This window comes from Marmota marmota, unplaced genomic scaffold (assembly GCF_001458135.2).
Source record: "Marmota marmota marmota unplaced genomic scaffold, marMar, whole genome shotgun sequence".
In the NCBI taxonomy this organism is placed as follows: Eukaryota; Metazoa; Chordata; class Mammalia; order Rodentia; family Sciuridae; genus Marmota; species Marmota marmota.
The window spans coordinates 10,511,351-10,527,891 of record NW_025999998.1 but is presented as its reverse complement, the minus strand read 5'-3'; the positions used below and the strand labels follow the sequence as shown (position 1 = coordinate 10,527,891).

The window sequence follows — 16,541 nt, the reverse complement described above, 5'->3', positions numbered from 1 at the left end:
CCAGCCCCCAGCCCCCAGATCCCCTACTGAAGCAACCACTGATCTGCCTCTGTGGTTCTAATGTTGCCCTATCTAGAATCTCATACAATTAAAATCATACAGTATGTACAAAGCTTTATTTTTAAAACACATTCCCCCTTTCTAGTTGAAGATGACCTACATTTTTATATTCACACCAATTGTTGAGTATATAGATATATATAGATATATAAAATATTATTTGAGGACTGAAAGCCAGATATGTGCCAGGTGAGACACGTCTGACTTAAATGAGATGGTTCGTAAAACCAGATTTAGACATTCACTTCCTTTGTGAGAGGTCTCCAGCCCTCTCTACGTTCACTTCCTCACACAGAGCACAGCAGCTCTTTCTGGCTGGTTCTAGTGGTTATCTTGAGGAGGTTAGGTTATTTTTTTGTTTCTACTTATTACTTCAAAACCACTTCTGCTCTTAGAAATTTTGTAACCTTCCACTGCATTTCCTGTAGCCGCCATTTTGTCTCCTGTAACAATTTACACGCCGTGTAACTGTGTGTCCCTTAAAGGTATGTTTTATTGGAGTGATTTGTGGTTATTTCAGAAGGGTAATTTGTGTGTTGTGTCATTAATGAAATAGTGGTACTATGACATTTCTTTAAAAAAAATCTATTTAGGAACTCAGTGGCTTGCTAAATTGCCCCTTTTATTTGTACTTTTCAGCTCTGTTTCAAAATTGCAGATTACAATAAATGCACATCAAGCATACACTGTCCAAGTGCATGTTAAGTGAACTTTGTACCTAAATTCCATGTGCTTCTTGGTTTAATTGGTGCTAATGTATATTTAATTAAAATCCCCTTCCCAATTTTAAAGATTTGTGAGTCGGGTTGTATTCCAAACTGCAAAATTTAATGAAAAAGTGAATACACTCTTAAATCTTAAACAATGTAGGGAGCTTTGGTGCTTTGCCTTTTTGTAAATTGAGTCTGTGGCTTTCTGTAGTAGCTGTCTTGGGAAATAGTATGAACATCACTATTAAGAGACTTTAAGGAAGTTATTTAACAAGCCTTAACCCCTTGTCTCCATGCCACTGTTAACTTCTATGCTGCAGGCTTAAATTTTTGCAGAATGAATTCTTTCAAAAAATGTTAAGTTACAAGAAAAAATTGCTTAATATTTGCACATATTCTTTTAATAGTTTGCTGCATCACACAGTTTGGACAAAAGTGAATTTTGATAATTACTTCAGTAGCTAGGAATTTCACACGTGGCTTAGCTACCTATTTTTTAAGAGGAGATCTTAAGAAAGTAGTAAAAATAAGCAAGATGGTAAAACTATTCAAGAAGCATGTGTTTCTATAGTTGTCATCATTTAATCCTGGTTCTGTTTATACATGCATATTTCTTAAAATATATTGAAATATGTTGTTCCTGGTTATTCCAATTAAGTTTTATAAGTCTCTTTTCCCAACTGTCTAGCAGCCCTATGTGTGTGTGTGTGTGTGTGTGTGTGTGTGTATTTATGAATGGTCTGCTTAGGAGAGCCCATCTTCTAATGTTTACCTGCTATCGTGTTATAATGTGAGAGTACCGTGGTTGTAGTTTTCCTCAAATCATCTTCTAGAGTGAAGGTTCCCCAGAAGAAATTATCAACTTACATGGTGATTTCCTTTTACCTTAAAAACTATTTTTTTCATAGAAATATAATGGAGTATTTTAGCATAATTCATTTGTTTCAAGGCAAAGGAGGGGTTTATTATTGAATTACTCCTCCTGCAGCAGCTTCAGAAAAAATGCTCTTAAACTATTTGTTGTATTATTTTGGCCAAATGAATAAACAAGACCAAGTACATTGGACCTTTGTTGGTCTTACCTTTATTTATCTAACCACCGTTTCAGCAACCTCCATACTGATACAAATAGTTGTTTGGTTTTTTAAAATATTTAATCAAAGGTCAGGTTATTTAAAACTCAATCAATGACAAGTCTGTTGATGGTATGGTGCAGTTTTGCAAGTGTGAAGAGTTTGGTGTCAAGACAGGCCTGGAGTGAAGGATTATTGCCACTTATTTGTTATATAATTTTAGACAGGTTACTTAACTTCTCTGAAGGTTTTGCATTCCTCTTTTGCAAAATTGGCATACGAATGCTGCCTACAAGAGGGTCAATATAGACTCTGAGTAAATAGTGACTAATATTACTGTCTTATATATTTGGCACTATAGAGGCACCGTGGAAGAATTAAAAGAGATATGTAGGAAATGGTTTCAGCTCTGAAGGGCTTTTTGATCTCGTTCAGGGGACAGGTTATATAGAGATTCCATACTGGCTTCAAATGTGAAATATTTGCAAAGACATTCAGAGGAGAAATATTCACCATGTGAGAGGAAGCAAAGGCTTGATGGAGAAGGCTGAGACAACCTGGACCTTTAGAAGCTTTAGTGATTTCTCTGCCACTGGATGATCAAATCAGAATTTTAGGGAGAGGGGACAAAATATCAGTGTCTTAACATTCCCTGGGGACTTTGGCATGGAGCCATGGTTGAAAATAAAGATTCTCAGGTTGGGCATGGTGGTGAACACCTATAATCCTAGCCACTTGGGAGCCTGAGGCAGGAGGGTCACAAGTTCAAGGACAGCCTCAGTAACTTATAGAGGTCCTAAGCAACTGAGTGAGAATTTGTCTCAGAAAATAAAAAGGGCTGCAGATGTCGCTCAGTGGTAGAGCTTTAATCCCCAGTACCCCTCTCACACACACACGATTCTCAGTAGGTAGAAATATTTTAAAAATAAGGGAAAGAATATACAGAAAGGTAACATTTCTTTTGTTGTTTCGTATTCTCTGAATTGCAGGATGTGTGGTAAGCAAGATCACTTGCTAACCCTGTAGATATATTGTATAGAAATATACTGGCTTCTGTTACATATCTGATCAATGAGAGGAAGGTTGTATGTTTGATGTTGTTTTTTCTTTCTACTTTATTGGGTTTTTGCTTTTAACTCTTATTGTAAGCATTAACTGTGATGATTTTATGTACATATATTTTCAAAGTAGATAAAATATTTTAAAATTTGGCATTTTTAATATGAAGAAGATCCATCATTTAGAGTTATTTTTTTAGACATGATGATAAACTTGCCCTTGGTCTAACTGAGTCCTTTGTGACCAGGGCCAGAAAGCAGCTCTGACCAATAATAAACATCCCTAGATACAAACTCACCCATTGACATTGGCATTCTCTGTTGCCACAGCAACGAACACAGGTTGACCAGAGACCCTTTGCTGCCAGTTATTTATGAAAGCAAACAGCTCTATATTTGATGCTCCTGATAAAATGAATCTGTAAAATACAAAAACTATTTTCTGATTATTGGAAGTAGAAAGGAGAGTGAGATATCCAAGAGGAGGAAGGGTTGGGACCTATCCCTTAAAGTAGTAAGGAAGATTTGAGGCACTGTGTGTGGCTAATAACTGTAAGCTACATTTTTTTATGGAAGAAAAATATGCTATTTTAAAAAACAAGAATAGAAATGTTTTGTATTGAAATAGAATAAATCAGCATGACTATAATGGCTCTGGATGAAAAGATAGAAAAGCCACATCCTGGATATGTACCAAAATACCATGGTTACGTGTTTGTATATCTAATGTTTACATTTGAAAAAAACAGTTTCATACCTTGCAAGTATTTGGTTTTGCTCTGTGCATTGACTTCTGTGAAATACAGCAACCTTTTTCTAAGGATGATAAATGGTGAATCACTTGATCAACATGGTCCTCTTTGATTCTTCTGAGTCTATTGTTCTTTTACTTCATCTTTCAAGGACTTGTGCTGTCCTTAAGTTTCATTGATTGCACTGGAAGGACATGATGGAAAAGGAAGATCTGAATATGGTCTCATGCACATTCACAGTGGGAGATAAAATGAAAGAGTGGCAGACATCTTGCATGCAGATAGGCATTTCATTATTGTCATTGTAAAATAAGGGAATCAAATCAGACTTGTTAAAAAATAAATTGAAGCCCATGATGGCATGTTGGCATCTTCAATGGCATCAATGGAGGCAGAAAAACATTAATTTGGACTGTTAGTACTTTGAAATCACTGAAGCTCAAAAAACCTTACCTCCTTCAGTTCTGTTTACTGAAAGATGGTAGGTAGAGCTGAGGGATGTCTTTTTCATTCATTTATTCATTCCAGAAATATTTGTTGGTTCTCATTTTGTGGCAGAAGCTGTTCTAGGAGCTGAGGATACAATAGTTAATAGAGAAAAGGGCAACGTACATTTTAGAATGGGAGATGGGTATCAACAAATAGGTAAATATACACTGTGCAGAAGCCAAAAGGGCTCTGAAGAATGAAACAGAAAGGGAATGGTGACATAGTAGAGTTGCTAGTTTAGATTGGTGGTCTGTGAATGGCTGCATGTGGAAAGAAGATACTGGGGCAGAATTGGAAATGAATTTGGCAGATCTCCAAAGGAAGGGTATTTCAGTTAGAAGGAATGGCACATGCAAAATCCCCAGGGCAAAGAGTGGGGCATGCTACAGAAACAGCAAGGAAGCAGGGTGTGGCCTGAGCTGAGCGGGTAGCAGGAGACGAGATCTGAGATTGTAGAGACAGCAGAGTTGGGTTGGAGGCCCCAAAGATCACGGAAGATCCTTGATTCCTCCTCCGATGAAGACAGGAAGCCACTGGAAGCATTGAAACAGACCCAGAACCATTTGACTTTTTATGAGGATCATTTACACAGTTCTTATAAGGATCACTCTGTTTGGAAATAAGACTAGTGAGAAGAAGGGAGATAGGAATAAGTTACTGTGACAAAGGAAAGCAACAGATCTGCTTGGAACAGGATAGAGAGAGCAGAGAATGTGAGAAGTAGTTGGAATCTGAATATATTTCAGAAGAAACATGGAGAGGATTTCCTGATGAATTTTATGTGGAGTATAAGAGGAAGAGAAAAATCAACATAGATTCCAAAGTCACTGGCACAGGCAACCAGTGGAGTGGAATTACCACTTGGTGATATGCAGAGGCTTGAAGGTGTGGGAAGAGCAGGTTGTCAGAAAAATTAAGGGTTAGTTTTGAATTCATGATGTTTGAGAGGTCAATTAGATAACCATATGGTGACACTGAGGTGGAATTGGAAATGTCAGCCTGGATTTCCGGGCAGAGGTTGAAGCTGCAGATATAAATTAATAATTTTTTAAAAGATGATATTTAAAGCCTTGGGAGTCTGTGAGTGTACCTGGGAGTGAATGCAGATTAAGAAGCAATGTTTTAGGACTGCATCAGTGCCCCCTGAAAAGGTGGGTACCCTTCATGTAGTAACCAGCCATTTAATTTGCCCCAACTGAGGAGTTTCCTGGTGCGTGGCACTTGCAGTGACTGGAACACATGGGACTTGCCCTCCATGAAGAAAGTGTTTCAAGAGGGAGGGCATGGTCAGCTGTGTCCAATGCTGCCAATAAACCAGGACTGTGCAAAGACCATTGAATTCAGTAGCATGGAAGGCTTTGGTGACTTTAGCAAGACTTGTCTATTGTGAATAGCCAAGTAGATATGAAGACCACCCTCCATGGGGGTAAACACATTTGAGGACCCAAGGCCCATCCACTGGAGACATGGAGCCTTTTCCCCAGTCTCATCCAGAGGGACATGAAGCCTCCCCAGCACTGTGACAAAGCAGTCAGGTCCGTCATGACTATGTGTGTGATTGGGTCAAGTCATTTAACCTCCCTGTTTTCAATACTTGCTAACTATTCTTCAGATTTGTCATTTAAACCAGCTATCAACCTGCTATCTGTATACTACATATAATAAATGGTACACATAGTATGATAACTCAAGGTATAAAAGTAACATTATTGAAATTGCTTTGGATCACAGCATTTAAACTAGTCTTTGGTTTCTGTTGACTAGGAAGACACATAGCTTAAAGCAGAGGAAACAAAACAGTTTTACTTTATGCTTGGCTTTATGCTTCTAAGAGCTCAAGTTCTTCCTTGGACTGATCTGAGAATGTCTCCCACTTGCTATCCTGCCTGATTCCCACACTGCACATCCTAATGAGATTCTTGAATTCTTGAATTCTCTTCAATATTTGTATATTTATATTCACATATATGTGTACACTGCTCACCTGATGATAAAACCTACTCTTGAGATTAACCAGCAGCTAGTCCAGAGAGCAGAAATCTTTTCTGGTGAACAACTGCTTAAAGATCTAGTTGAGAGTAGTGGGGTTCTCCACCTACTTGCCAATAGCAAGTCTAATTCATATCACATTTGGAATGACCAATTTCTTCCTTGTTTGTTTCAGTATGGAAAGTGTAGGGGAAATAAATTACTAAATGCCAACTCATGTAATGTGGTGCTGGAAGTCCTGTCAGTGATAATTCTGTCATTACTGTTGATGTTTAGTCTGTTTCATCTTGGAATATAGTAGACCTCAAGAGTTAATGACTATCTTGTGTATATTGTGCTTGGCACATTGCCACACAATTAGTGCTCAACGATGATACTGTGCTCTTTATCAGTTCCCCCAAAGGTAGTGTTATTTATTCGTAAGAAGATTGAAATGTCATCATTGCGTGGTTGATTGGAATGCAGCTCCCTTCCCTGGAAGCAGCCACCTGTTCTCTGCATCCTAAGGCCCAACTCAGTGACTTACACTCAGTAGATGCTCAGCAAATAATTCTTGAAGGAGGGAGTTGGACATCCTTTGCTCCTAGTTCTTGGACAATGTGTCCTGTAGGTCACAAATGCTGCTATTGGCCTGTTTTTCCCCCCATTATTTGTAGCTTTGATTTTCAAGAATGTTACAATTATCATACCTTGACTGGAACTGAACTTTCTTCTCTATGACAAGTGTTATTTCTTCATGAGGCTTCTATTTATTAATTATATAGTGCTCTTGTCACCATGCTCAAAGTCTTTTTTTGGGGGGGGGCACAGGAGATTGAACTTAGGGAGGCTTTAACACTGAGCTACATCCCCAGTCCTTTTCATGTTTTTTGTTTTGGAACAGGTTCTCATTAAGTTGCTGAAGCCAACTTGTGATCCTCCTGCCTCAGCCTCCCTAGACACTAAGATTATAGGCATGAGCCACGGTGCTCTCTTTCCCTGCCTTTTTTAAGTTTATATTTCCTATGCTTCATTTTAAAGTTTATATTTCCTGTGAGTCATTAATACATTAATTATTATATTTATTTATTTGTTTACTATTATTTACTGTTATTACTATTATTTATTATTATTTTTTGAGCAGTCAATCCCATGAGAGGTTCAGAGCAGAATTTGTGGGTAGAGGGTAAATTTTTTTACTCACTTCCAAACACACTTATTATTGCCTTGTTTAACATAAGACTGGGGCTGGGATTGTGGCTCAGTGGTAGAGTGCTTGCCTAGCATGTATGAGGCACTGGGTTTGATCCTCAATACCACATAAATGTAAAATAAAGATATTGTGTCCACCTAAAACTAAAAAATAAATATTAAAAATTTTTTTAAAAAAGAACATGAGACTGCCTAGACTTGAATTCCAGATGGAATTATACTGATACTTCCCAACTGTATCATCAAGGACATGTTGTTAAATATCTAGCCCTTCATTTCATCCTCTGTAAAATGAGGATAATAAGATTGCATGCTTCATCGGGTTCTAGTAAGGATTGAATGAGATGATGTTTGTAAGACCTATTCCAATTTCTTGGCATGTAATGCTCAATAATTATTAGTCCATAATTATCAGGGCATAAACTTTACAGTAATTAGTTTAGATATTAAAAAAATGTAATTTTCATAATTTCCCATAGATCTCATTTCAATCCCTCACTAAGCACTCTGTTCTGTGTGGCTGATTGGGAACAGGGAAATGAGAGTCTACCTTCTTGATGGGGGTCAATCTTACGTGGGAGTGTGTGGCGGGTTTGTTCTGTGCATAGATGATGCCCATTGTTCCTTCTGGCAGAGTTCAACAGTGCTCCTTTGCAAACTCAGTCCACACCTGGTTCCCTCAGAGGTTGGTGATAAGCTCTTTAGTCCTGCTGGTCCCTGGTGCTTCCTTTCAAGGTCCCCTTGTGAGGACAGCAGTCCTCTCCTCAGCTGACCTCAGGTCACAGAACCACGGGAAACTTGTCTACCCCTCTCATACTATCTGTAATGAGCTAGGGTTTTGCGCTGCTCTCCACTACTAGGGTTCACCCTGTCACCTTCTCCTCCGCATCCAGATGGGAAGTAGAGTGCATTTTGCCCAATCACAGCTTCATCCCCACTCTCAACATAAGTCATTCACCAGGGACAGCAAGGATGGGGAGGGGACGGGGCAACCACATTTACATTCTCTCCTTTTACTTCCTTTTGCCTCTTTGTTCATTTTCTCCAACCTGAAGCCCTTTCTGGTGTGGGGCTTTAAGAGGATGAAAAACTGGTTTTGTTAGCTTTTCTTCAGAGCTGCCCTTGGATTGCATCAGGGCCGTACAAGTCAAGATCACAGTAGTACAAGTCAAGAATCTGAGGCATTTACTTTTTTGGCCCATTGCAGGTAGAGGTCAAGGAAAATAGCACCCCTTCGGGCTCATGCCTCCACATGGTCAGCCAGAAATGAACTCTCCACAGAGTTGCCATTATTATTATTGTTGTTATACAAATTTACTTGATGTAAGTGATTCTTTTACTTCCTTCAGGTAGTGGTTCCCAAGTCTTTGGATTTCATGGACAAAAAAACATGCTTTGCTTAATGGAAGACTGATAAAGTATTGCCAAACTTTAATTTTATCAATGAAAGAAAATATATTATTTTTAAGTTACCTTCTCTCCCAGCAAATCATTTCTTTCTTTCTTTCTTTTCTTTTCTTTTTTTTTTTTTTTTTTTTTTTTTTTGGTACTGTTGGGCTTTAAACTCAGACCTCACATGTGCTAGGCAAGTGCCCTACCTCTGATCTACATCTCTGGCCCCTCTATTCCCTCCCTCTCCCACTATGGAAGGCCAAAATGAAGAACCAAAAACAATTCTTGCAAAGTGAGCAAGTTTAGCCACAAGAAAACTCAGCAGGTTGCCCTGAGATTGCTCACATAGCTGCGGTCCAGTGAAAATTTCTTCCAGACAAGCGCCAGTCAGCCAAGCTGTGCTTGGAAGTCACTGCCTAGGAGGTGTTCAGCCACCAAGGCTGGCTTACCGTTGGCTGTGATGATGTATGAGCATTGGCTTTTGCAAACCCACATATAGGATAACTCAGGCCAAAGGAAACACTGTGCCTAAATATTTAGCCAAAGCAGGGCTATTTGCCTAAATTTCTGGAAAATTGCCTCCTTTCCCCACCTCGCTGAATTTGGGTAAACAAAACATGGCCTCAGAGAGCTTTTGCAGAAGAAATTATAAAAATTCTGCAAAGTCTTGTGATCTCATTTTGGATCTCCTCGGGATTCCTCATCAAGATGCAATTAAGCGGAGAAAAATTCTGCCTTGGGGTGTAATTTTAATTACTCATCGTGTTACGACTTGACTTTCCATTGCTGCATTTCTTTTCCTTTCCATATCACTGCTGCTGTGTTTGACAGCTCCTTCAAAGAGTCACTTTGTTTTAGGCTAAGAGCAGAGCACTAAGTTGAAAAGGAGGGCGAGGCAAACATCCTCCACTGCCTCAGTCCTTTCCCCAGGAAACCGTGCGGGAACATTCTTTTTCTTTTCCTCACCCCTCCAGCCTCAGTTTTATGACCCGGTGGAGCCGGTGGACTTCGAAGGACTTCTGATGACCCACCTGAACAGCCTGGATGTGGAGCTGGCCCAGGAGCTGGGAGACTTCACCGATGATGACTTGGACGTGGCATTCACACCAAAGGAATGTAGGACTTTGCAGCCCTCTTTGCCGGAAGAAGGGTAAATTGTTCCCCTAAAATGTAGATGGGATTGTGATTGTTGTGACTGTTGTTGGGAAGGAGGGAGGTTCCCTAATTCTGAACCTCTTTTAAAAATAATCAGAATTACTCAAGCCATTAAAATGTGCAGGAAGAAATAAGCTTCTATCACCTACTTAGAGAAGTTTTTAATTGGTTTAGCCAGAGGCTTTGAAGAGCTATGAGGGGACTAAGCCAGTCCAAGGATGCAGTGGGACACAATGGAATGCTCCAGAAAGGTTAAGATTGCGGATATGGAGCAGGACTGACTGTGGCCAGCTCAATGACCTTGGACTAGTTAGTTATCAATGTCTCCACATGTAAAAAGTCACAATAATCATTGAAATGCCTCCATTCAGAAGCATCTTAATTGTTTCTACACAAGAGATTGGATAAACTTAGAAATATAAGTTCTACCCACATTTATTGAGCATCTACTAAGTGCTGGGTACCAGAATAAAACAATGAATAAGGCAGAATCCCTTCCTTTGCAGAAAGTTTTGTCAAGGGGAAAACTAATGGGGAAAGCACAGTAGAGTGAATATGTTAGCAACTGTTTGGGGTTGAATTCCTAAGCATAGAAAATAGCCCTTGGTATCAAACAACTGTGGAATTCTACTGAAATGAAACTCCTCTTCCTTCCATAAAGTGAACTTCACAGTCTCTAGAGGTTTAGGGTGAACTTTTATCTGTATTCATTTTTAAAATTCAAATTCAAATTCACATCCTCCTGGACACTTTCAACCTTCACATTTTCCTCAAAATGTCCTAGAAAAGAGATAATGAAACACAGTTCCTGCCCTCGTGACTGAGATATTTCAGTTCTAATTTGCATTTTATTTAATCACAGTTATAGAAGGTTGGATGACAATTATGTGGTATATTAGGACTTCTCACTTTCTTGTTCAGACATTTCTCATTCTGACAGAAGAGCCGCCCATCTATGCAGCTAATGTTTTCAAGGTTTTCCCCTTGACAAAACTTTCTGCAAATATTCCCTAATGTTTTGGGAATATTCACTTCCCAGTAAACCAAGAGCATTATCATCCTTGGGAAACATTCCTCCTTTGTTAGTCCAATTATTCAGATGTGGCTTTAATATAATATTGCATATTATCCTCACCTTTGGTAGAGAGTCATTTAATTTTATTTCTTTGTGTAAACTTTATCTTATTTCCAAATTTGGCCTGAATCTTGGAACAACCTGTTTAAAATACTTACAACAAATTTAGAAAAAGGAGGTTTTTTTTTTTTTTTTTTTTTTTTAATATGCTAGAAAAGGGCTGGGGTTGTAGCTCAGTGGTTGAGCACTTGCCTCACATGCGTGAGGCACTGGGTTCGATCTGCAGCACCACATAAAATAAGTAAACAAGTAAAATAAAGATATTGTGTCCATCTAAAAATAAAAAAAAATTTAAAAATATGATAGACAAGGCAACTTTTCCCTACCATGATTTTTAAAGGATTTTTCTTTATTTTTAGTTGTAGATGGACACAATACTTCTATTTATTTATTATTTTTATGTGGTATTGAGGATTGAACCCAGTGCTTCACACATGCTAGACAAGCACTCTACCACTGAACTACAGCCCCAGCCCCTGGCAGATTTTTTAAGTATAATATTGCCTTGCCACTAGAATTTACAACTAGCATGTTATCTATCTAATGTCGTCAAAACAACCTCTAGTATTTCAATTTTTTCCAAAGTCTTCTGAATAAGCAAAGCAAGAGAAGGCCTACCTAGAACTATATGTTGAGCTCTGATAGCTTGGTGGTTGCAGCCTGGACTCTACAAGTGAGGCCCCATTACCACTGTGACTTGGAGTGAGAGCCTGTCACCTCATTCTTCTGAAAAATGAGAACAAAAGTAGTGCCTGCTTTGTGGAGCCGATTAGGAATTAACTGAATTAATACATGTAAAGTGAATGCATCAGCACCTAGTCCATAATAAACATACATAAAGTATGAATTACCACATACAGTGTGGTAATTTGTTCTTACAATGTGCTGAACACTCTTCTAGGCACTTTGCACATTAATTTATTTAGTCTTCATCACAATTCTCTACAGGAGGCACTCTTAGTATTGATGTCACCACTCTTAGGTGAGGAAACTGAGGCAGGAAAGGGTTGAGTGGCCAAGATCACAGAACTAGTAAGGGTTGAAGCTGGGATTTGAACAATCAGGACCCAGAAATCAACTGTCTAACTGCAGTATTTCATCTCATACTGACAGCAAGTCCATGGGTTCTGTTCTTATCTCCACCTTAGACAGCACTTCATAATAAACATATATATATGTACCACTAATATACCTGAGATACATCAACTTAAAAAGAAAAAAGGTGTATTTGGGCTCAGAGTGTGGGAGATTTCAGTCTGTGATCAATTGGCCCTGTGGCTTTGGTCCTTTGGTGGAACTGCACATCATGGCAAGAGAAGGTGGCAGAGGAGGCCCGTTCACCTCATAGCTACGTGCAAAGCACAGAGAGGGACAGACTGGCACCCCACAATCCCCTTTGAGGACATGTCCCCAATGACCTAAGAGCTCCTATGACCTAAGACCTCCATGTCCTAAAAGTTTCACTGCTTCCCAATAACGCCAACCTGCAGGCTACAACCTTGACGTGTGGGCCTTGGGGGGACATTCGAGATCAAAACTACAGCCTCTTCTCTTTTCAAATGAGAAAATTATGACCTGTATAATTTACACTTATCTATATCTGGTATTAATGCCTTTGCAACAACAGTAGAAAGCTTTGCTACTACTGTTATTTCTGATTTCAAGACTTTGAAACACATGTAGAGTATTTCTCAAGGCACACTTTAAGCACATATGACAGGCATCATCCAAGACTAAAGTTGGTATCTGCAACCTTATCAAAGCCCAAGATAGCTCTCTTGGCCTTCTAAAAGGAGAATACACAAATTTGAACAAAAGGACACAGAAGCAAAAAATTACCATGTTAGAAGTCAGTATTTATACTTATTTTTCATGTTTTGTATTTGATTATCACTAGTTCTACCCATTTGTGTTGTAACGCCTTCAGGGATGAGTGTAGATACCAATTCTCTGTAATAAAGGAAACCCCAAAAATATAAAATGCCAACATATTTGCCTTATTAAAATAAAAATATTGCCTCGGGATTACTTCAGACATTCAAAATGAATGGGCAAGAACATCCTTAGCATTCTCATGGATATGAATTTGAAGTCATGTTGTGGCCTTTGGCTATGATAAGAGATTGCTTTGTTGGTTTTATCCAGTATATATTCTTGTCTCATTTTCCACCTAATTAGGGTTGAACTGGACCCTCATGTCAGGGATTGTGTTCAGACATATACTCGGGAATGGCTGATTGTAAACCGCAAGTAAGTTACTTTTCTCCCTCTTTTTATATAAATGTTAATTTTATATTGTTAGCCTTTTAACTTGATTTTTTCTAAAGGAATAGATTTTTTGGAACAATTTTAGGTTTACAAGAAAACTGAGCAGAAAGTCCTGAGAGTTCTCATATTCTCCCTTCTAATCCCCCCACCACTTAATTTCCCCTATTATTAACATCTTGTATCAGTGATACATTTGCTATGCCCTCTGAGCCAGTGTTGATGTGTTATTGTTAACCTGGAGTCTATAGTTTACGTTACTGTTTAGTTGTTGTTGCTGCATTTGTTTGTTTGCAGTGCTGGGGACTGAACCCAGGGATTTGCATGTGCTAAGCAAGGGCACTATTACTGAGCTACATACATTTATGGCCCCAAGGTTCTTTTTTTTTTTTTTCTGAACATTCTATGGGTTTTGATAAATGTATAATGACACATAATGTGCCCTTGCAAAATCACACAGAATGGCTTCACTGCCCTAAAAATCCCTCGTGTTCTACCTTTGATTGCTCCTCCCTTCTTGTCATCACCTCTCTTTCTTATTGTCTCTGTCATTTCATCTCATTCCTTCATATTTCCTTTCTTCCTTCCTCAGTGTGAGGGATCAAACTCAGGGTCTTGCACATGCTAGGCAAGGACCCTACCACTGAACTACACCCCCCAGACATCTCCACATCTCTTCATGACTTAATAGTTCATTTATTTTTATTGCTGAAAAATCTTCCATTGTATGGATGTACCACAGTTTGTTAATCTACTCACTTATCAAGAAAGTTACATTTTAAGCATAAAAAATAGAGCCTTTTAACCAGGGGTGGTAGTGGGCCCCCTGTAGTCTTATATACTCAAGAAGGTGAAGTAGAAGGATCACCCATGTCAGGAGTTTAAGGCCATCTTGGGCAATATAGCAACCCTTGTCTTAAAAAAAAAATTAAAAAAAAAAGATTTCTGGTTTTATTTCTATTCTGATGAATTCATGGTGGTGGGGAAATAAATGAATTAAAACTTGACCTTGGATTCAAAAGTGCCATTAAAATTTGTGATCCAGACATAAATTACTTGCTAACTCTCCTGTCAAAAGGGTCTTTCTCTCCTGGATTAATCAAATGTTTTGTGACATTGTCCTGAACTTTTTATTTCCATACTGCTGAGCTGGACCACACTCTCATGAGAAACATCAAAACACCCTGAAATTCTCAATCTGTGTGTGTGTGTGTGTGTGTGTGTGTGTGTGTAAGTAGGACGGGGGCTGTCTACAGATTGGGGCCCACTCCACTAGAGACAGATCACAAAACCTTGGACAAGACATAGGAAGCTTGAAATTCGATGGCCTCATCTCTACTGTACCTGTGAGTTACTGTTCTGTGAGATAAATGATGGAGGACTTTGGGGGTTGGTCTTCTTCCAGCTCCTGGAAGTATGCCATTGAATTTGTGCTGATGGTTTTTGAAGTAATGTCAGTGTGAGGACTGTTTCCAACAGCCAAGGAAGAGAAAGCATGGCCTATAAAAAATAATGAAGAGAAAGTTAGAAGCAAATCCATCCTGTGTTCTAATGCAAGTGGAAAAGTAAGTTTTCCAGGCAGTCCAATAAGATTATGCTTTGCTGGTAATAAATAGAAAATTTCAGAACAAGTTGTTCTCATTCTTTTAGATGTTATAATTAGAGATACTTTCTGGATATTAAAGTTCTAAAAAAAATCTAAGAAGGAACAGTAAATAGAATAGGTCCATTTTACTAAATTTGGTTTTCAGATTTATTTTCTATTTGAGACACTGTACTTTTTCTACTCGTGACCATTCAAGCTCCTTGAAATATTTTTTTCTATTTCCCACAAATGTAAAAGAAAAAAGAAACTCTTCTTATAATACTCATTAAAGAAATTTTAGAAATTATAGGGAAACAAAACCAAAAAACTCAATTTGATTATGTATAGATGATTACCTCTGACAATTGTGATTATCCTTTGAGTCACATTTCATTATAGTGTATGTTATATAAAAACTAAATCAGATTAGAATACTGTTTTATAGCATCCATTTTCAATTTTCATGGTAAGTGGTAATTATCTCTTTACTAATTAAATATTCTTCTTCAACATGATCACTAATGATTGGATAATATATTTATACCAAAATTCATTTGACAAATTTTAATTGGTTTAGATGATTCCCTGTTTTTCACTTTTTATACTTAAAATGCAGCAACATCCTTCTTACTAAAATTTTGTACAAACTTGTGATTTCCTTTTTCCTGTTGAAATAAATCTCTTAAACAACAATTTCTGTGTCCATAGGTATAGATATATTTAGGGTCTAGGGAATAATAGATCCAAGATTATTAACAATATATGCATAAATCATCAAGAACATTGAATATTATCATTTATTAATATTTCCAATTTTGTTTGTAAAAATGCTTGTCCTTCATTTGTATTTTCTTTCATTATTAGATTGAGCACCTTTTTTCCCACATATTTATGCTCTTCTTATTCATGAAATTTATTTAACTCTTTACATAAACTATTTAGTCTTACCTAACTTTAGAAGAACTTTTATTTGTAGAGATATCAACCATTTGCCTATCAAATATTAAAAGCTTCTTTCCTGGTATACCTTTGTCTTATAACTCTTAACATTTAGAATTAATTATGAAATTAAATCTATATTGATATTTTCCCTTATGATTTTTATTTTTGGCATTATATTTAAAATTTAACTCATAACCCTATTATTTTATAGGATTTGGGGATAAAAGCATTAATCCAGACCACTACCCATGGTAGTTTCTTCATTTGTTTTTATCTCTTCTGCAGAATCAATGATTGTTTATACATTTGTTTCTTAAAGTTCTTAAATCTTTGTATCTCATAAAGCAATATCTGTTTTGTGTTTGGCAACATACTGGGGATGGAGATCACCGTTGGTCCCATTCTCTGCACAGTTTTGTAACTGGCCGATTCTATTCTCAGAAATCAGCAAGCCGACAGGTAGAAGCATGCACCTCCAAAATGTATTTTCAGTTCCTGGTTCACTTTGGCTAGCATTTTATTGAGGAGGCATCTTTTTCTACTCTATTTGATTCTCTGGTTCTCAGAATCTGACACTCTGAACATAAAAACCACAATTTCTGGCACATTCTCCTACCAGCAGCATTCCGTCTTTGTCCATAATACTTTACTTTGGGGAGAATCCAGTACACTATCGCAGGACACCCTTCATCTCCCAGCCCGTACACATTTTCATCTCAGTACTTTTCTGAGCGTTTCTTTGTGG

General features: G+C 37.9%; 1 protein-coding gene across 7 annotated transcripts in view; it reads left to right on the top strand.

The window, feature by feature from the left end:
* Dock8 (dedicator of cytokinesis 8) overlaps window positions 1-16,541 on the top strand; it is a 219,561-nt gene that overhangs the window by 43,175 nt on the left and 159,845 nt on the right. For 5 of the 7 annotated variants that reach the window (XM_048806862.1, XM_048806858.1, XM_015492898.2 and 2 more), the window contains 2 exons: window positions 9,689-9,864; window positions 13,183-13,254. In XM_048806862.1, the coding sequence (XP_048662819.1) occupies window positions 9,737-9,864; window positions 13,183-13,254 (200 nt within the window). In that variant the 5' untranslated portion in view covers window positions 9,689-9,736. Of the gene's footprint in view, window positions 1-394; window positions 546-9,688; window positions 9,865-13,182; window positions 13,255-16,541 lie in introns of those variants that run through there. The other 2 variants (XM_048806861.1, XM_048806863.1) reach the window with 2 other exon arrangements.